Below are 21,915 nucleotides of genomic sequence, written 5' to 3'. Positions count from 1 at the left end.
TCATGACAGTCATGTGACAGTATCATTGTCTAAAAAAAAAAAAAATCTGACAATGTAGAATAAAATACACATTTTAAACATGTTTATTTTGAAAAGGAAAAGGGATTATCCAGAGTGTATCAAACGTTGACAGAAGAAAGAACCATTGATGCTCTGGTAACAACCTTTTTAAGAGATGGATTTCCATTTAAAAAAAGAGAGAGAGAGCAATAATTGATAGCGGCAAAGATCATTTGTAAAAGCAGCCACAAAATAATGGCTGGAATACACCGCTGTGTCTAGTGTAGTTTCAAGTTCCTTATTTAGATCAGTCTGTTTTAAACTTCAAGTAAAACATTAGTGTACCAACACAATTTAGTTTAAGGTTTGCATTCTAACAACCTGAAGGAGACACTCCAAGTTAACATCCTTACTTTTCATAGTTATCAAATAAACCTCAATGACCCAACAACAGATTGGTGTTTCAGATCGCCTATATTTTCATTTAAATATGTAAGGCCATTATAAGTATATTACATCATCTCTGGTGATTATAGATTGAGATGCTGGATGATCCACAGCGCAATGTTCATAAATCCATCTGATTCTGCATCAACTTTGGACAAAGAATGGTTGTTACCTGGATACCATAACAACCTATGAATAAAAAAAATAATATAATAATAAATACATGGAAAATAACACTACATATTATGTACATTAAATGACTAAATTGTTGTTATTATTTACAATTCTTTTTTTTTTTTAACCATTTACATTTTATTATAATAATATCGTGGTTTACATATCTCTTTTTACCTGACAGGTACTTGCAAAGCCTTCAGAGCTTTGTAGTACTCGATGCCCTGCTTATTAGGCACACGCTTATCTTTCGCTCCCAAGGTAAGCAGCACAGGAGCCTTTACCTGAGAACAGACACAAAAAACTGAGCTGAATACATAACATATTTTCCATATTGTATAAACTGCACCCCATCCTAAATTATATGCTTGGGAAAAAAAATTGTACATTGCTTAATTGTATATGCTGCATTAATGTACCGTTTTAAGTTTAGGTTGTAGAATATTGTGGGTTTTAATTCATTTTTTAAAATCCTTGAATGTTTTGAACCATGAAGAAGGCTTCAATAAGTGTGTAAATGGTATACATGACCTTGAGTGCTTAGGCACGGGTTGCAGATTTTACAGTTGAGCGGTTCGAACTTAAGCGATAATATCTGGGCTGTATGCACTGACGCTTCAATAATCCCATATACATATTCCCAAGTTTTGTGCCTGCCTGCATCTCAGATTCAAAAAGCGGAGAAAAACTCTATCATTCCATAATGGCACTTACCTTTAATCCTTCTGTCTAAACTTAAAAAAATATGTCTGTAATTGCATCCTTGTAAACAGGTCAGTACACAGTAACATTTAATGCTTAATTAGTTTAATTCACCTTATAATAAATTTCTATTTTATCTGATAAATGCTATGGGGTAAGGCAAATTTATGTTAGTAGGCTTAAGAACTGTTATGTTACCAATAAGTTAACTATACTATACCTTTCCATGGTAATTTGTGGTAGCTAAATATACAGAAATAGTCTTTACTTTCTCCTTATTAAGTGAATCTTTCAGTAAAATTGTTAAACAGAAAGCTTACCCCTGTTTTTGCCATCATTTTTTAAAAGAGTGAAGTCCGACAATTCAAATAAGCGTTTAACAGTCACTGAAATTTAAAATATTTAAAATTTCAGTATGCAAAACAGGTTGACAAATTACACATAACTAAGAACATAAGAATGTTCAGCATATCTCTGCATAAACATATAAGTCCACATTTGTAGTAGCTAAATGTGCAACATGGCAAGAATGTTAGTTTGGTACAATTTGAGATTTCTGCTCGCACAACTGTGTTTTTTGTTACCGAACATGATATTTCTTGAAGCATGTGATTTATAGGTTTAAACTGTTGAGCTCATGTTTTATACAAATAAGCTGATAACATCCTTTGACTATTACAAACACTAGAACATACATCACTTTTCTGTCTGAGCTGCAAGAGCTGAGAGAGAGGGTGTGTATTATGGCCCGGAAAATGTGTGACTAGGCAAATTAATATGGTTGATATACTTAGCCAGTGAATAATTAAAGAAATACAAAATCTGAAACAAAACACAAACTGACCTGTGTGACATGTTTGATGGGTGACTTGTTTAACATTTGCTCCAACATAGAAGAGCTCAGCATGGTGTTAGTGTTATAATCACACCCAGCTTCCACCGTACACCTGTACACAGACACCAAAGGAGAAGTGAAAAACTGTCTTATGTAACAGACGTTACCCAGCAGTGATTGCGCTACACTCTAACTGTGCACTCTCTCAGATTTTTTTCTTACTGAAAGCAGCACTGCGAAGCTATCAATAAACAGATTACTATTTCTCATTAAAAGCATACTATATCTTTTTTGTAGTGTTCCACAGATCCCCTTTTAATTAGGCTTTTTATGGGAAAATACATTTCCAATTTGTTTGTATTCATTTTAAATCTTAAGAAACTACCAGTATAGTACCTAATCCACTGTCATGGAACAGACAAAGGTTTGCTATTACAGTAAAAAACCCCGTATCTGCTGTTTCAATTACCGCGGTTTCACTTGTGGTTGACTGCGGTTTGAAAACATTAAATAGAAAATTCCAGAAATACAGTAAACATTCATAATTTAAACTGTGCACCGTTCAAAGTAACTTCATGACATTAATGATCCCTTTGTCCAGCATATCCACCATGTATATACTACCCAGCTGTTTTATATATATAGTATATATAGTATATACTGTTACCATAACCATACTATATGTGGTTTCAGGCATCCGCTGGGGGGCTTGGAACCTATCCCCTGCAGATACAGGGGTCCTACTGTACAATCAATACCATATGCACCTGTTTTATTACAAACCCCTAAAATGCAGAGTAACACAAAGAGAAAATGAAAGAAAGACTAGCTGTTCTCCTATTACCAGTCAGGAATGTCAGTACTGCCAATCATGGACGCCAGGTTGGTGACTGGATTCAGAACAACACATGCTTTGTAAAAGTCTGGGTATTGACCAATTAGGTGACAAGCCAAGAATCCTCCATGGGAGCCCCCAATAACAGCAACCTTCTCTCTGTCGAAGTCGCCTCGCTTTAAAATGCTCTCAACAGCAAACTAGAATGCAACCAGAAGAAAATGAGGTTAGGGGCACTTTTTAGAATGCATGCTGGCTTACCCGTACATACCTCTAAAAGCAAAGTACCATTTTATAAAAGAGTTAAAAAAATACAAATATAGAGTATAATAAAATGTTAAACACACATTATAACACATACTGATAAATAATAATAGATTCCATAGGGTCTGCTCGGCATTCCACAGTGCCATTATTACAATCATTATTACTTGCTCTAAGTTAGCGATAACCATAATAATAATAATCATTGCTAGAATTATACATTGCTGTCTTCACCTGGACATCTTTGACATCCTGGGTGCCAATATTTCCAGGCAGGGAGAAGATGCTGTCCTGCCCGTACCCAAGAGAGCCTCTGTAATTAACTGAAAGCAACTCCGATTAGGTCAATCACACCGTGCATGAGCCAGTATTTTTTTATTAACTGCACTACAGAAGTTTTTTTTTTGCCTTTCTAGGCTTATTTGTGTAAAAGTTCACTTAAAAGTTACTAGATAAAAAAATTATGACTAAAGCACAGAATTTGAACTGATGGTTGATCGCACAGTAGCACATTTGTGTCCTTCAATCTGATTCTGGTGAAAAAAATACACCAGGCTATACATGGTGGTTTAGCAAATGGAAACCATACTATGAATATTGCCTTGTGAACTAATGATGATTGTGGTTTAGATCAAGGCAGGTTCAGACTGTTATGATGCAGCCTGAACAATCTTGACCACAATGCCCTTAAAACCAAGGAAATGCGTATTGATCTTTACGAAAAAAAAAACACATCCTGACTTTCTACTCTGGTTCTTAATAACATGACTGCCACCACCATTGCATCTTTCAACTTCATGGGATCTTAATGGGATCTTTCACAAACTCTCAAGTGAGAGATCCAGACTTCCTCCATCAACAAGAAGGCTTGTCAGAGTGTGTATGTCTTATGAGAGCTGACACAGATTACACCGGTAAACTTCTACACTACTATAATAGGAAGTATCCTCACATCTGCTTTAGAGCAGCTTCCAAACCAGACGCGGTTACAAAACACCATCAGGACAGCCGGAAAAAAATCACTGGCTGCAGACTATCATCATGCTCATTATGTAAAGTTCACAGCTTATACACTGCATATATACATTCAGAAGTAAATGTTTAGGCTTAAGGTATCGGTAGCATCCATATCCAGAGTGCAGTGAACAGGGCTGAAGAATATAAAGAAGAACAGCAAAAATAAATGGTTGTTCAGTAATTATACTTACCATGTAAGACACCAAAACCCATCCTGCAGAGAACTGCTGAGCTTAAGAGCCACTCTGTCACTATTACAGAGTGAGGTCCACCTGGAGGACAGGACAGACAGGGGAAAAAAAAAAAGTGTTATCTTTACAACAAAGAAACATTCTTAAGAGGATGTCCCAAACCCAACCCAACACAGCAATCAGACTCCTAAGATATACTGTTGATCTGGATGTTATTATTGTTGCTGTTTTTCTAATTCAGACCTTTATCATTATAAGGCTTTATCAAAAATATAATTAGTAATAAAACATATAATAAGTAATCATACATATTTCCAGATTACAGAAATATTTTTAGAACTGACCATGTGGCTTGACAATGACTGGTAGTTTTGTTCCCTCTTTCACATCTTTTGGTTTCAGCAGAATGGCTTCAAAGTCCAGACCAGCTGCATTATATAAGAAGAGAAAAAAAATACTCACAAAATCAAAATACTCAGATGTATCAGTTTACTTATTTGTAAAAACACATTGACAAAAAAAATTATATATTTCTTTTATAATTTACAAAAGCTCCAACAGCAACTTTTGGGAGGAAAGAAAATCCATGTGTTCGTACAGAACATGCTGTGCTTTCCTTCTTTCTTTCTTTCTTTCTTTAGGTTTTGTTTCAATCAGAACACTGCACATTCAGAAAGAGGTTTATGAAAAAAAAACAGAAAAATGAACATAATGACTTGTTATAACTCTAAATGCTACCACAGGTGTCTTCAGATTAATGTACTGTTTCAAGATATTCTTCCACTGGTGTGTGCAGAATCTACAATATCAATATCTACAGCATATATTGATTTATACATTTACAGTTTTTCTACTATGTATAAACATTGTGTGTAATGTTATCATTAGTGTTATGTAATGTTTTATATGATTTGGTTTATTTACTCAGGAGCGAGAGATAAAATTTTGTTTACATCTGGCAAATTCAGATTTATTAATGTGTATCATCTATAAACATAAAAGGCAGGTAACCAATGTCTTCAATCATATAATTATTTCAAAATTGTGATTACTTTTGTTTAGATTTTAGTTATTGCATTTTGCAAGGTTATTTATTTCCATTATTTGAGCCAACTGCCAGGAGTGATAGAATATTAACTCATGATGTGAACAGTTTCTATTGATGCCTAATGAAACTGCATTTAAAATAAATAAATAAATAAATAAAATAAAAAAAACACACATTAATACCAAATTAAAAAATGTGTAAAAGAAATGTTACACCTCTGATTGCATCATTTTTAACATTTGTTAAAAATCAGCTTTGCCTTTTTCTTCAGAAAGTTTTAAAAATTGGAGATATCATTTTTATTAATATAAATGGCTTTGCTTAGATGCAGCTGTCACCAGCTGCTGTTTTACTGCTGGCAAATTAAATATTCATGTTATTAAATCTAGTAAGGGAAAAAAATGTTTGAGAGAAGCTTTTTCACCATCCATTAAACATGTGACTCTATTTCTCCATGTAAGTATCATTATGGATACCTTCTTGTGTGAGTGAGTACACATTCCAATGAAGTCACAAAGATGTGTAGTACTTGCTGTAATTACCATTATCATACAGTACTCTTTCCCTTTCTTCTTCTTGCTACATGTTGGACCTCGTGTACACTATGGAGCTACCTGTGTAACAGCTCACAACTATGATGGGAGCTACTGATATCCTGTCCTCCAAAACTGGTAATAGGCTGCTGGGTGATGACATCCATCACTATGGCCTATAGGTGGGCTGGGCACCCATGCCCTTACAGTGACATGAAACTTTTTCAGGGGCAACACTATAAGGCTTGTCTCTCCAGGAAGCCTACTGCTGCTACCTGAGTGTTAACGCTGGTTAACCCTGACCGTCCCAGTGGCATTAGTGTGTCGCTCATTTTCAAGCACCATTTCAGAAGAAGGAATTGAAGTTATTCCGGTGATATTCACCACCCTGGTGCTTATCCTTTGTTCGTAGAACCACATATGTATCCAGTGTTTCATTGGATAACTGTTATTGGATGCTGTTAAGTACATGGCTGTCTATATGTAAGCCTCTGTAAAGCAGCCTGTATTCATACGTATGTTTAAACAGTTAATGGAGACTCTAAACTCACGGTATTGTTTGTTGTCCTCCTCTGGAGGTGGGGTGAAAGTAAGAATCTGCCAGTCAATTTCAGGCTGCATTTGAGCGTCCTCTAGTGTCACCCATGACACCTCTTCTTCTGAACCACTTGCTGGCAGAAAGCCCACCCTCTAGAGACAGGAAATCATTCCATCAGAATGTTTTTGGGGAACAAACAACAGAAATATGACAATGAAGTGTCTGAACTCAAATATTAAATTAGTACTGAATAGCTATACAGAATATATTGTACAGCCAAATACTCAATGTGCATCATACTGTTATTGCAGTCACATCAAAACTCTGCTCCATTCAAAAGGCAGCTGCCTATGAAGGGATGATATTTGGATATTTATAGCATTTGAGCAATAAAGGTTATCCTATTCAAAAGGCAGCATGAGACAGTTGTCATCTTCTGTTACTTATTTTAGCCAAATTAAAGACAGCGTGTGTTTTCAGTGAAGGTAATACCAAGTAAAGGTTGAAAAATATGGCAAATGAATGCTGTTATTACAGGTAAGTGTGCATTTTATTCTTAAATACAGTATTTGTATTATTATAGAGAATGGGACAAGGTTCTGCATGTTACGCATTCGGAGACGCTTTTCTTACCACTAAAGAGTGGTTATGTAAGTTACCGTAACTTTCCTGTCCAAGTCTGGCCATGCCGTTCTGATCTCATCGATAAAGTGTTTCTGCACGCAGAACTGCTGCTCACTGGACTTTTTTTTTTTTTTTTTGCACCATTTTGTGTAAACTCTAGAGACTGTTGTGTGTGAAAATCCCTGGAGATCAGCGGTTTTCTGAAATATTCAAACCACCCCATCTGGCACCAACAACCATGCCAAACTTTCTGATGTTGGATGTGAACATTAACTGAAGGTCTTGACCTGATTGTCCTGCTGCCACATGATTGGCTGAATTGAATAACTGCATGAACGAGCAGGTGTACGTGTTCATAGTCCACGAATACAAGTCTATGCTGTCTTAGATTTACTACTGGCTTCCTGTAACCTAGTTGATCTAGTTTTCCCCCTAGATTTTTCTTCTGCTTCTTTATTTTATTTGTTTGTTTGTTTATTACCAGACTTGGAGGACAGTTTGGAGATGAGCAGCTGACCACCATCAAATCCCTGTGGATAGTCAGCAGGCTCCAACTTCCCATGTCTGACTCTAAGAAAGAAAAAGACATAAGACAGCAATTAAATTACAACAACTACACAGAATCATGGGGTAAAGAAGTATGCATAAGAAAATAACAATGATGCACCCACTAGAGGTAAGAGATGTAACTTGGCCTGTGGAAGTATCAACCACTAGAATGTCCTGAAAAATAAACAAATACAACAATTTAAAATTAAAATTAGAACTAATAAGAAAGCACTACTGATTTACTGTGTAATCTCATACAAATAAGAGCTGGAGAGATGTTTGGGCTTTGAGTGAATATAAAATTAGGTAGCTCAGATCAAATTTTTCTGGAATATCAAACTGGAACAGGAAAGATTTTCTGCAGTTGGACATCCACACTGCATGTGGATTGAAATCCAGTTGACATTTTGGGACATGTAAGTTTCTGTTCTTTTTTTGTCACTGGATGTATGCAATTTTCAGCATCAGAGATTTGTGAAAAAAACTACACAGAGGAAAACTAGCATGAAAAGCAGTCAAGGAAAGTCCACAGACTATATACATATGATCATATGCACATATACAGACTGTATACAATACTAAAGACAAACTGGTTCACTTGTAATGTGCACACGGGAAACTCAAGTTTAAAAGTCAGATAAGATTTGCCCTGCTGTGCAAACAAGACTATGATGGTGAGAGTCTCCTAGACAGGAACTGGGAGAGGAAAAAAAAAAAAAAAAAAAAAGTTGTACCTTACGGCTTCTCTGAGGAGATGATATAAGAACTCTCTGGCTGTCAGCTGACCAGCACTGATGAGACAGCATGGAGCTGTAGATACCAGTAAAGCCATCTGTATATAAATTAGAAATGAAAAAAATACATAAATAAATAAATATTCCATAATACTGTAAAATATACAAAAATTGTATACTGTTTGTATAATGATTTGTTGAGGTAAAGACAGCCAAACACACACAGTGTACCTTCTCTGCCTCTCTTGACCACATCAACTACCACTGACGTCTTCTTTGTATACCAGTCATACTACAATAATCCACAAGTACAACAAAATCAGTAATTACACAATGTCTCCAGCTAGAAAACACAATACACAGGCACACAAACGCACCATGCAGAGCTTGTTGCATTGTTGATGTGGGCCATACACATCACACTCAAAATAGACAATGCGGCAGTGATCTGGACTCAGACGAGGAGAGCAGACTGCGGTGGAGTCAGACAACTTTTCTAGAAGAAGAGAAAAGACAGAGAAAGAAGAAAATAGGAGTATGCAGATACCCATGACACAAACAGAACTTAAACATTAAATTATTTAAGTAAAGAAGAATTGCATACCACATTTTCCACCAGTGAGATCCACATAAAAGAGAGAAGACCTAATACACAGAGAATAACTAAATTACATTATGAATGAGATGCATTTTAAAACTGTAGTCAATATGCAAGCTAAAATGTCTCTCTGGGCATTTAGAAAACATTTTAATTATTACACTAACAATGGGCCTCATTTATCAATCTTTTAGCAAGTTGTGTGTAAATGTTTGCGTAAGCCATACCAAACAAACCATTTCGGAAATGCTGATTTTCTTCATACTCACATGCATATGTTGAAAGACGCCATGAGACAGCTCATTTGCATTTAGTGAGGCCCAAAAAACTCCATAAAAGGAAAAGCACACAGAGTGCTGGAAACACAAAATGACTACTAAACGGCAACAGGAACGACAGAAGCTGAAGTTATTTTGACTCATGTCTAGGCCGAAAAAAAATATATGTAGCAGCATAACAGCACCTGAAAAGGTCAAAATCTAGAGATAAACTACAGAAAAGTTGATTTAGGTGTGAATTAAGACAAAATGATTTGACATGACAATGGAGGAGAAAAAAAGATCTACACTGTACCAAGGTGATCATGGACACTAAGCACGTCACACAGGGAAAATGCTAGTGTCTCGGCTGGCAAGCACAAGTATGATACAAACAATATTCCTACAAACATTTTTACGAATAAATTTGCTCATATTCAGCTTGATAAATGAGGCCCAATGTATTTAATACTTGGGACAGAGTTCCCAGACAGTGTTTAAATTTAGTCATAGATTAAAACCTTTTTAAAATGGACTAACTTTTAATAACTGAGTCAGGGATAGAAATAGCCCTAGATTAAACTTTAAAAAGTCTGAAATGATTTAAATATTAATGTTACTCCAGGAATAAATGAGAATTTAAATTTACCTCTGAGGAGGCAGACTTTGTTTTTAAAGCTGTCAAAGGGAAACTTTATTTATTAGGATTCCATCAGTGAAGACCAACTAACACATCCAGCCAGACAAATGCTCCCTGGCAGGAATGTGACCCTTTACATGATTTAGATTCCATCAATTGTCAATATTTTATAATGCTTTCCAGTACATAACTGAAGTGGAGATCATATTACTTTCGGAGCACAAGCATTTATCTGTGAGCACCCACTCCAACCTGCAAAAAAAAAAAATAAAAACACCAATCCTGCAACTTTTTTTGTTGGGTCCCGCTGGATCCCAGTCCAAACGCAAACCTCTACAGTTAAGTGACGAGACTACAACACAAACAAGATTGAATCGAAAACTTATTCAACCTTATACAACTAGCCAAATAGAAGTCATTACCACTACTAAAAATAATATGTGGAATAAGGTGTGGCTCCTGTTTAGTTGTAATGGAAACCTGCAGCCATACCAGCCCTTTCTCGAAAAGATTGAGGAATCTTGCTCTACAGCATAGTGTGACAAGTACAGGAATTACAGGAACTGGTTTTCCATTACCACTGAAGGTATATGCACTTCAGAGTTACAGTTAAAACACATTGGAAAGGTTTAGCTTCATGTTTTTCCACCATGCCTGCATTCAATAATAAATGCATTGTCATTCCAATACTTTTGTAGTGCTCATCAGCAGTAAATCCACCGATGTCCAGGCTTCTGCAGCTGATGCCCTGTTTATCTTCATTGATAATGTGGTGCTTTGAAATTATTTGCTTAATTGTATTTTTGCTGAAATGTTTTTGGCCTGATGTTTTTTTCTGGCAATCAGAGGAATGCTTAGTGACTTATCACCTGGTGGAAGAGTTCGACTATCTTAGGATCTCATTAACAAGTGACAGAAAAAGAGAGTATGTGGTTGACAAATGGATTGGATCAGGGACGGCAGGGCTACAGTCACTGCACTGGTTTGTGGTGGTGAATCAGGAGTACTCTGGATACAAAGCTCTCCACACAATGGTCAACATATATTCCTATCCTCACCGATGGTCGTGAGCTGTGGGTAATGACCACAGAATAGGTCCGCCAGTACCGGCGGACTAAATGAGGTTCCTCCACAGAGTTGCTGGTCTTACTCTCAGTAAGATGAGGAGCTCGGCAATCCAGGAGAGCCTCAGAGTACAGCCGATGCTCCTCTGAACTGAAAGGGGCCAGTTGAGGCGTTTTGAGTACCTTAAAATAATGCCCCCTGGTCAACTCCAGGTAAAGCGTTTTCAGGCACTTCCCATTGGACAGAGATCCTGAGACAGACCCAGGACCTGATGGAGAGATTATCTCACAGTTAGTTTGGGAAAGACTGGGGAGGCTCCAGAAGTAGCTGGAACCTGTGGCTGGGGATAGAGTACCTCCTCAGCTTGTTGCCACCACGACATCCATCAGGAAAAGCAGAAGGAAAGTAAGTGAGTAAATGAATGAATGAATGAATGAATGATCTGATTTTGAATTTCCAGTTCGACATGAAGCTTTTCTGGATTCATTACAGGTTTCAGACGCAAGCTTAGCCCAGAACAACCCCACTAATCCACACTAGCACATGTTTAATCTATCTAAATACAGTTCAGGACTTAGTCTGTAAGTAACAAAATGTTTCAGAAAGCCAATTTTAAGGCCTTGCTTTACAATTCTGGATTAAGGCCTACTTCCAGTTGAATTTAATTCATGTAAAAGCTGCCCCTAGAGGTGTCAGAAAAGATTTCACCTCTATTTGAATTTTAATAATACTTACAAATTTGAAATAGTGTTTCATAGTGCAAATAGCTATCACACATACACAAAAGAAATATACACACACACTCTCACACACTCTCCCTCTCTCTCTCTCACCGTCTATTGGGGCAGTGTTTCAGGCCCAGTCTGAATGGCTCGTGTGACCATCCCACAAACACCACGCCTGTGTCATTAGGTGCCCAGAATGCCTGTGGGTTAAGAGTTTATACAAATGACCATAACAGACATAACCAAAACCCTAAATAGTTCAGGTGTGATTGTGTATGTTTGTACATGCTTAGTGACTTGCATATTACATACACGCACACGCGCACTCACCTGTCCAGGAGAAATATCCTCTGGTACTCCCTCCAAGACAGAAACATTGTTGCCCTCAATATCCAAAATACAAAGTGTCGGGGTGCTCTTACTGACCAAAGCCTCACCCCAGTCCTCATAATAAACAAACTGGTTACCCTGAAAATAAAACCATTAAAAAAAACACAATATGTATTACTATACTCAGGAGGACAGTATTTTAACCTAATATGGACATATAGGTGCATAATGTATAACGTGTGTACATACAGGCAGTTGACAAATTAATGGAAAAACACCATTAACACCATTCTTCTAAAACAGGGGTTCTCTTTTTGCAGCCAGGGACCCCTTTAGCTATAACATCTCATGGACCCCCACAGCCTCATTATTCAAATGTATTCAATAACATTATAGTTATTTACTGGAGCTTTTTATTCCACTGAAAAAAGAGGTCCAATTTGACATTATTTATAGCCCTACATGTTTTTCTGTTGATAATGGTGGTTTGTGATTTCCACCACTGTAACAAAATGTAAATAATATTATAGACCCCCTGGTTGCTTCATGGACCCCTGGGAGTCTCCTGGATCGCAATGTTCTAAAAAATATTCCCTCGTTTGGTGTTTTGATGATGGTGGTGGCAGAGAGCACTCTCTGACATGTCACCGAAAATTCTCCCATAGGTTTACAACTGGGTTGAGATCTAGTGACTGTGAAGGCCATAGCATATGATTTATAGAAATATTTCATCATAATTTAAAGGTGATCAGTCAGAATAGTATTGTATTGCAGTTACTCTTCCCTCTAAGGGGACAACTGGAAACAAACCATACCAGCAAAATGATTTATAAATATATAAATAAAATAAAAATGTTGTTCCCTTACTGTGTACACCTAACTGTGTATGCATATGTAGTTAAATATTATAACATCTATACCAGATACTAACCCCTGATACAAATATAAGATGCAAATTATTATTTATACTTCAATATTGTCATATTGACAACAAATGTCAATAAGAGGAAAATACACTATTATGACTCTAGCCTTTTGGTTTCTTTTACCTTGACAGTATCCTCCTGCTTCCCAGCCTTTATTACGTCCTCATCATCACCAAGCAAACCGGATTCAGACTCGGACTGTTAAAGTGAGAATGAGCAGCGAAAGTGAAAGTGTGGTTTTAGCATTAAAATCATTTTTCTCAATAAGTAAACCATAAATCAGTTTATCATTTTCATGTTACGTTTGAGACCTGGAAGTAGGACTCTGCCTTGGGACGCTTTTTCTCAGCCACATAAAGGAGATGAGTCTCAGAGTGAGACCAGACCAGGCAGCCAAACTGTTCTATAAAAAGGGAAGAGAACATAGAAAAATCATATATACATTATATAAACAATATGGCACTGAGGCACTTAGAAATATCGACATTATAAGTGAAGAATCAAGTGCAGTCAAGTACGCAGTTCACTGTCAACTGAGAATTTCAATTTTATTCCTGGATTAAGTGGTGAAAAATCTTTTATGTAATTGTTACATAGGTGTTATGGTTTAACCACCAGTTTAAAATATTGGGTAAAAGAATTTTAAACATACTTGCGGGCTCACAAATGAAGTGACATAACATTTTCATGAAACAGGACATAGTTTATCATAAACCCAGAGAACTACCTAGCAAAACTCTAGAGTTCTTACCATCCTCATACACCTTTCCATGCTTTTTCAGTGCAGTCAGGTTGAGACTTTTTATCTTACTGTTCTTATGCCAGATCTGTAATCATCCAGTGTATGTAGAAAAGGTTAAGAGAACACACATAGCACTAAATCAGACTATAGGCAAAAAAATATTTAAGATAAATATATTTCTAAACAAAATATATTCTAAAAAAAAAAATGGAGACCAGCACATATATAACATGAAGGTATTCAAACATCGATACAGAAGCCAAGTATCAGAAATGTCTACCGCAAACTGCAGACTATGCACTTTACAGTTGACTGGGCAGCATGAATGAGAGTCTTTCAGCTGTAAAACCATTGATATGTTCATGGTGGCTCACCTCAAGAAACTGTTTCTCCTCTCCTTTAATGGAACACTCCCTCACTACAGCCTTCATTTCTCCAGAAGGAGAGTCCTGGCTCAGCAGCCTGGACACAAGCATAGTGCCCAGATCATGTGAAACTGTTTAGTAATACGTGATGTGCAAAACGTTCATACGGTGGCAAGAAAGTCAGTAAACTCTGAAAACTTACTCTCCCTTGATCTCTGTGCAGTTACCAGAAGGCCCGGAGTAGACTATCAATTTGTCATCATGAAACACGATGTACTGCCGGCAAAATGTAACAATCTCATTCCTCTCCAGATCCCGCTGAGTCCACTCTATAAAAAAAAAAAAAAAAAAAAAAAAAGAGCATGGATTACTATTTTGTCCTATAGCATCATGCCAATAGTAATATTATCCCACCATCCTACAGTATACTAACTGCTGAGATAGAAATAACTATGTGATTCTCTAGACACACAACAATATTCACAACAATATTCAAAAATAAACTCCTGAATAACAAATTCCTCAATGTTTACCACAGCACCATTGAATTCTTGAATCTGATTGGTCAAAAGGTCTTGACTCATTTTCTCTAACAGCCTGTAGTTAGACAGTAGACAGTAGTATTGGCTGTAATTCAAATCACAGGTATATAAGCTTGTATGATAGATGCTCCACATAATCTATGCCTAATCTATGCTGTTTTTCAATAAAAGCAAAATGTGTAATCCTTAAAATGGTGAAGCTATGTTTATTTCACATTTGTGGAAGGAGACTCGAGTGTCAGCGCTTTTTAATGGTAAGGAGGTACTTCTGTTACAGGACAGTTTCGGACAGATGATTTTTTTTTTGTTGTTGTTTTCTCAGGAACACGACAAGCTGCATTTTTTTTCCATCTTATTCGAGAGAGAAAAAAGAGAAGTTGGCGAGGGAACAACTATATACAGCTACTATAAAGTAACTGATACCACAAATTAACTTGTTGGAAGAGGTTCCAAAACATTAACTATAACATTAATTATGTAACTATAAACTGAAAGTATTACGTGCCATTCGTTAATAAATTAAAAGCTGTAATTGTTGTTCAGTTGCTTTGGTATAAGTGGAATAAAACAGCTTGAGACATGCTGTTATTGGAAAATAATGAACTTCAGGGTGGTGACGTATAAACTCCCCAATGTTGATTATTTTCCTATAACATATCCTGTCGTGTTTTATTGCTTACTTCAGGGGTCCCTTTTTTTTTCCCCAGAAATGTTTCCAATTTATATCCTAAATTAACATTTGAACATGTCTTGTACCAGTTTAGTGGGAAAGGTTGTGTTGTTATAGGAAAATAATCCATGATGGGGTGGTGATACGATCATGTACGTCCGAAAGATTTAAAAGCGACGTTCACTAGATGGCAGATTACAAAACAGACCTTTTGGTAGGTTTGAAAGCTACATGAGAGTTTTTTTTTAAAATTCAAACACTAACTGTAATAAGAATGCATTAGTATTCAATTTGAGCTCATTTGTTTAATGGAGGTAGATAGACATGGGGAGATTTATGCATTTCTACTGCAGAATTCATACACTAGTGCAGCCTGTCGAGATAGTGAAAAAGACTAAAATAGCATGTACCCTATTAATCTAAACGTGGCTTGTTTAAATATGCCTCCCAGTAACATTAAAAATATTAGCACACACAATCCGTGTTGATATTTCTAATATTAATTTGGAAAACAAATGAATGAAACAAAATGAGATTCTCTTGCAACCCTATTCGCAAATCAAGCCAAGCCCAGTTTGGGAACTCATTATTTTATTATTTATTACTATTTATACTTATTTATTAACCTGAGTGAGGTGCATGTGCAGTGTGCAAAGTAACTGGATTAAGCCACTGTTCAAGAATAAAGTAGTGTTTTCTTGTCTGTCTGGTCTAAAGTTCATAAACTGATGTATAAACTGCATAACTTAAAGGCCGCAGTAAACTGAATGTGTTAAGTTACAGCAGAGCATTGTGGGAAGCCCACCTGTGGAGATGTTGTTGTATTTTCCTCCATATTGAGACGTGATCACCGGTCCTACGTCGGCACGGCTCAGGGATGAGAAGTGACTCTGCTCCCGGTAGAGCTTAGCGATCTCCTTAGGGCTGCTTACCTTGTAACACACACAGGAAAAAAAATATGGCATGTCAGTAACACAAGTTGGCAGGGAATTCTTAGGCCCATGAATGGGAGCAAGATACAAATATTACATATAGTTAAGAGTCCTCTTAAATGGATTTAGGAGTGCTTTAGAGGTGTCTCAAACTGTTAAAAGTAGCAAAAGCACTGAGATAGAAAAGACATGCATTACGCTACTGACTGATGATGCAGAGCTCATATAGGTTTTAACATTTTTATCCATATAATTAATCATTAATCAAATCTTCAGCAACACTATAAGAACTATATACTGATGCCTGATTGAGGCAAATCATTTTGGATGCACCACATATGGCCATCTGGCTGGCACTGTTCATCGCCACACGTTTCAATTATAAAGTCTTTCCATTCTCAGCTAATTATTCAGGATTTATTCACATGCCAGCCACATAATATATGGTATTACTGTATCATATTCAGTTAAATAATATAATGATAATATAGTAACCCTATCTTCATCACTGCTCATAGCAGTTTTTTTTCATCAAACCCAAATGCCACTTTCATAGCCCTTTGGCTTTTCAAAGGCAAATAACAACTAATAACCACAAATATTTCTTAAACTGAAAATAACTATGATTATGAAAATGTATATGTTAAAAACTATGCTGTTTTTGCAATAAAATTTATAATAGTCCTGGTATAAAGTCTAAGTAGACGCCATGGGCTATGATGATCCATAAAAAGTACATCCATTACTAAGCAGCAAACAGCACACAAGGGTTATATCATTTAGGCCAAATGGACACAAAGTCCTGGGGGTGTTTCGTCAAGTGTAGTCACCTGACATTTCTGTGTGAATCTACATTCACGCTAGAAATCAACCCAACTTCATCCCATTCTGTGAGTTTTTAATTTATGTCTGTTGGTAATGCTATTGTTCTTGGTTCCACAAAAGTAAGAAATAATCCACTTAAAGCCATTATGGAGCAGCATATAAGACGATGTAGATGTCAAAACTGAGCCTTATTTTTTTATGTATTTTTCCTTGAAAGAGAAGGAGGGCTTCTGCCTGTTAGCCCATTTATACCAGCTGGCCCTGAGCATAAGCAGTAATTATTTATGTTGATATTTTCTGCAAGCGGTATGCAGTGCAAATATTTGCAGTATACAAACTTATTACAGGGTGAATTCAGGTAAATTGGGCCAGTTAAACTTAGCAGCATTTATTTTCTGGCCTGATACGTGAAAGCTTATATTACTAAGCCCCTGCAGTAGAACTACTCGATAGTAACAGAGCTTAATTAATATGATATCATACAGTATAAGGGGCTGTGGGACACATCAAACAGGAAGGTTATAAATATGTCATAACTAATATAAATATAATTATATATAAATATATAAATATAATACACAAGATGTACTACTGTTAAAAAAAAAAGCATAAAAATTTGTTCAAATCATCTAAACATTTTGCCAATGATTTGGTCATTTGGGACAAAACAGTTCAGGTTAACTGAAGGTCTTAAAATATAGTAAGTGGAGAGAAAACAAAGTTATATGATGGATACATGAATAGATGCATGAAACATCTCACAGCTATGGTTAAATGATGTTTTGGTGGATTTGATGGGTTTTAAATGGTGTTTTTATGAAGCATCTTTATAAACAAGGGAGTATGTTAGATTGGGAAATACCAAACACTACCTATGCCTACTACTTAGTATGCAGACAGTTTTACTCAGTATATCGTGTTCACCTACTTTTAGAGGTTGATGTTTACTTTTTTAAATCCTGTGTTATGCTGCTACTGCAAGAAATAACTTATAAAATGATACTTCCCTTTTAGTGGTGCTTTTTTTAAAATCTGTTCATACTGAATTTTAGAAAAGATTGGTTATGAATTTGGAAAATACTGAAGATTTTCTAGTAAGAAATTAATTACAGACTGTTGTTATAGACTGCTATTGTGTGCTTGGGCAGCGGCATCAATACGAAGGATACCAACAACAACAAAAAAAAAGTCATTAAGAGAGCTGGATCAGTTATAGGTTCCAGACTGGACACAGTGGAGATGGTGGTGAAGAGGAGGACACTGTCCAAGCTCAATGTCATCATGAGCAATCACTCACACCCGCTTTATCCAACAATCACTGCACTGAGGAGCACACTGTGCGTGAGGTTACTCTTACCTCGGTGCAGAAAGGAGCGCTTTCACAGGTCCTTTCTATCTGTAACCATCAGACTGTACATCTCAACACATAACTTCTCCACCTGAGCAGGAACACTGATTTTTCTGCACTACTTCATGGAGGACTAACATCATTCTTTAAGAATTCTGCTCAGTCCAATGCTGCACAATGACATTTTTTACACAGTTATAACCTGCATACAAGTCTACCTGGTTATATCCTGTCCAATTTATAACAACATAATCTGCTTTTCTGTGTATATATTCTCAAGTGCCCTCTTCTCTCTATATATATATTCTCTACTTTTTTATATATACTTGCATAATTGTTTATTTTTTACTTATTTAAGTACTCTTCTTCTGCTATATTGTCTCCTGTCTGCTGCTGTAACACTGGAATATCGCACCTGGGATTAATAAAGTGTTAATATGTGAACATGTAACTAACCCCTAACTTTTCCCCACTCAAAAAAAAGAAAGAAAGAAAGAAAGAAAAAAGGAAAAACTGCACTTACACTGGCTCTTACACCTCTACTATGTGCACTTTGCTCCTCTAGCACTCAATTAAAAATCTTGTATGGTACCACTACTTGTATTGTTCTCTGACTGTTATATTGCTTTGCTTGTATTTCCTGATTTCCTGAACTGTACGTCACTTTGGATAAAAGTGTCTGCTAAATGATTAAATGTAAATGTAAATATGTAGTCATTTTTACTCGGTCTACTGTGTTCATACAGTATTAGAATATGTTGATGATGAATTTAGAGAAGAGGTCCTGTTGTTGAAATTTGATTTACTGATGCCACGAATATGTATCCAACAAATAAATAACGTTTTAAACATGTCAGAATGAATGAATGAGAATGAAAGTAAAGACCAACGTGCATCCCAAACTACCAAAAATGTCATGGCTTTCAATCATGTTTGGCAAAAGGATATTATATAAACATTTCCTTCCCATGCAGATAGTCAAGACCTTGAGGATTTCAGAAAAGTGTTGGAGTACTTGTTTTATTATTGGCAAGCAAGCTTAAGATAATGTGGAATTTTAAAAACTGTACTAATATATGAATTGATCCCATATCCTAGTGTTAACCATAGCTACTTAGCAGAAAGTAGCAACACAGGAGAATGCCGTGAGTACACTATTTCCACCTTTCAGTGGATCTAATAGTAATAATACATTTTATTTGTTGGTACCTTTCATAAGGACACATTACAGTACCACAAGAAAATATACAATAAGAGCGGCATAATTAAAATAGATACAGCAATAATATAGATAAGTTAATTATAATGAATAAGCTAATTTACACAACAGTGCACTCCCAGTGCCGGTTCCAAGCCCGGATGAAATTGAGGAGGGTTGCCTCAGGAAGCGCATCAGGAAGCACATCCGGCGTAAAAAATTGTGCCAAATTAAATATGCGGATTAATGATCTGCTGTGGCGACCCCTAACAGGAGCAGCCGAAACAACAACAACTAATGAATCTGTTCAGGTCACTGAGGTTAACATTTTTAATATTATGAAAAGATATTTGGCAATCTAGGGTAGATTCTGATAAGGGAACAGTGACACCAAAAAAGATAAGCTTGTGATCAGAAATGGGAAGTTCAAGAATAACAAACTAAATCTAAGATGGAGATGTGATCTTTATTGTGTGGTGAGAACTTGGAGTTAAAATCCTTATAAAGTGTGCTGGCAGAGTTATTAAAATGAATACTAAAATGAATATTAAAATCTCCCATTAAGGACACAGCACACAAACTTGTTAAAATAGAAGTGAGCTCCATAAGAGATATAGTAGAGGGGTTGGGAGGTTTATAAATATTCGACTGCATACAGACTGTAGATATCAAACAAAATGCATTTAAAATAATTAATTAATAGTAATACCAGTTTGTTTAATACATGACCAGCAGGTGTAATTATTTTACTCTTTAATTAGCAGGAAAGGGTGAAGTGGACGAAAGAGTGCTAACTAGCTATACAACCTAAACTTTCACAACACACTACGACCTGATTTACTGTACCTTCAAATCCATGTCACCGCTGAGACTCCTTTCTGTTCTCACTGATGTCTTCCTTATATTTTTCAAAGTTTATTAACAATGCTTGTCACTAAAGAAAATACTAGCAATTTTATCTTAGGTGAACAGACTGAAAATACACTTTGGTTAATCAGCAACAATACCCACATTATCTAATCTTACTTCCTAGTAAATTTCCGCTCTGTCAAAATAAAAGTCACATACCCAAGCCGTGCCCTGCGTCTACTTCTAATTCGCATACTTACACTATACACTAAAGGTATGTACTCTTTTTGTGAAGTGGTGAAACATTCTAACGCGTCATGTACCGGAAGAGAGCGTAGTTGCCTAGTTACGCACACTGTCACAGGAAACAAAGCTTTTCTTCATTCAATATTCCTTACAGAATGTATACTATATAATTTAATTTACCATTTCATTGAATTATTTTATCACATTTCATTTACGGCTCTCTAAAATGCGTCCGGCGAAGCAAACCTTCACAAAACTCCTCCTCCGTCGCGCAAGGAGTTGTGGGAAATCTTAGGTTAGAAACAATGTTGACTTTTCAGAATACTCAGTATGCAGTTAGTCTATATGAGGATGCTGTAACATTGCATGAGGACACATGAAGACAGGGGGACTATGTCTACATGACTATGACTACAGCTATTTCAGTGGATAATTAAAAGGTTTAGACATTTGAAATGTTTAGACATTAAAAAAAAAAAAAGTTAAAATGTGTGTTTGCTTGTGATCATGGTGATAACAAGTTATCAGGTCTGGATCTTGGTAGGTTTAGAAGGGTTTGGCCACTTGTCTGTTTTTGTTAATACATCACTGCCCACCTTTTGCTTAGTCTTAGGCACATGCAAAGAAATGCTGTAGAGCAATGATGCCTTCAAAAATAATGAAATTAAACATTTCTACATTTTAAAAAATACTATAAAGAGCAGTAAACAGTAATAAATGAAACAAAGTCAATATTTGGTGTGATCCTTCGCTTTAAAAAAAAAAAGAAAAGTAGTAGTCTCAGGTACAGTGTGTGCAGTTTTATAAGGAAATGAGCTGTAAGTGTTACTGAGCATCTTGCAGAAGCAGCCACAGTTCTTCTGGAGACTTTGACTGTCACACTTGCTTCTTATTTTTGCAGCAAAACCCAGCAGCCTTCATTATGTTTTTTTGTCTGAAAAGTATCTCTTATGTAATATGCTGCTTTCTTTACTGACATACAAACATTGTTCTGTAACATTTAATTTTGTGCTGGAAAACCAATGTTTGTATCTAAAATGTTTTTGTACTGAATCATAGAATAAAAATCTATAACAAAGTTTGTACTAAAAATATAGGGTGCCTAAGACTTTGGCACAGTACTGTATATATATATATCACATTCTCATGCTAACTCTTATTAAAAT

At 36.1% G+C, this 21,915-nt stretch overlaps 1 protein-coding gene across 1 annotated transcript; it reads right to left on the bottom strand.

Annotated features, from left to right (window-relative positions):
- Positions 1-67: 67 nt before the first annotated feature.
- Positions 68-20,707, bottom strand: LOC113533362 (acylamino-acid-releasing enzyme). The gene is made up of 23 exons (XM_034306640.2): positions 20,501-20,707; positions 16,157-16,283; positions 14,342-14,468; positions 14,149-14,236; positions 13,784-13,859; positions 13,344-13,435; positions 13,156-13,230; positions 12,107-12,244; positions 11,885-11,976; positions 9,096-9,136; positions 8,869-8,987; positions 8,723-8,783; positions 8,492-8,589; positions 7,880-7,931; positions 7,690-7,778; positions 6,598-6,736; positions 4,810-4,893; positions 4,466-4,546; positions 3,492-3,580; positions 3,003-3,193; positions 2,168-2,270; positions 799-905; positions 68-636 (listed from the first exon to the last, which is right to left on the bottom strand). The coding sequence occupies exons 1-23, from the start codon at positions 20,510-20,512 to the stop codon at positions 531-533; spliced, it is 2,187 nt and encodes a 728-aa protein (XP_034162531.1). The 5' UTR covers positions 20,513-20,707; the 3' UTR covers positions 68-530.
- Positions 20,708-21,915: the final 1,208 nt, after the last annotated feature.

This window comes from Pangasianodon hypophthalmus, chromosome 8, assembly GCF_027358585.1.
Source record: "Pangasianodon hypophthalmus isolate fPanHyp1 chromosome 8, fPanHyp1.pri, whole genome shotgun sequence".
NCBI lineage: Eukaryota > Metazoa > Chordata > Actinopteri > Siluriformes > Pangasiidae > Pangasianodon > Pangasianodon hypophthalmus.
Note: the sequence above shows the minus strand (reverse complement) of the source record. Positions and strands in the feature narration are given on the sequence as shown.

Coding starts and splice junctions, on each gene's coding strand:
- LOC113533362 (XM_034306640.2), bottom strand. Junction 8,590..8,722: donor GGTCAAGAGAGGCAGAGAAG/GTACACTGTGTG, acceptor ATTTATATACAG/ATGGCTTTACTGGTATCTAC. Junction 3,581..4,465: donor GGGTTTTGGTGTCTTACATG/GTAAGTATAATT, acceptor AGTTGCTTTCAG/TTAATTACAGAGGCTCTCTT.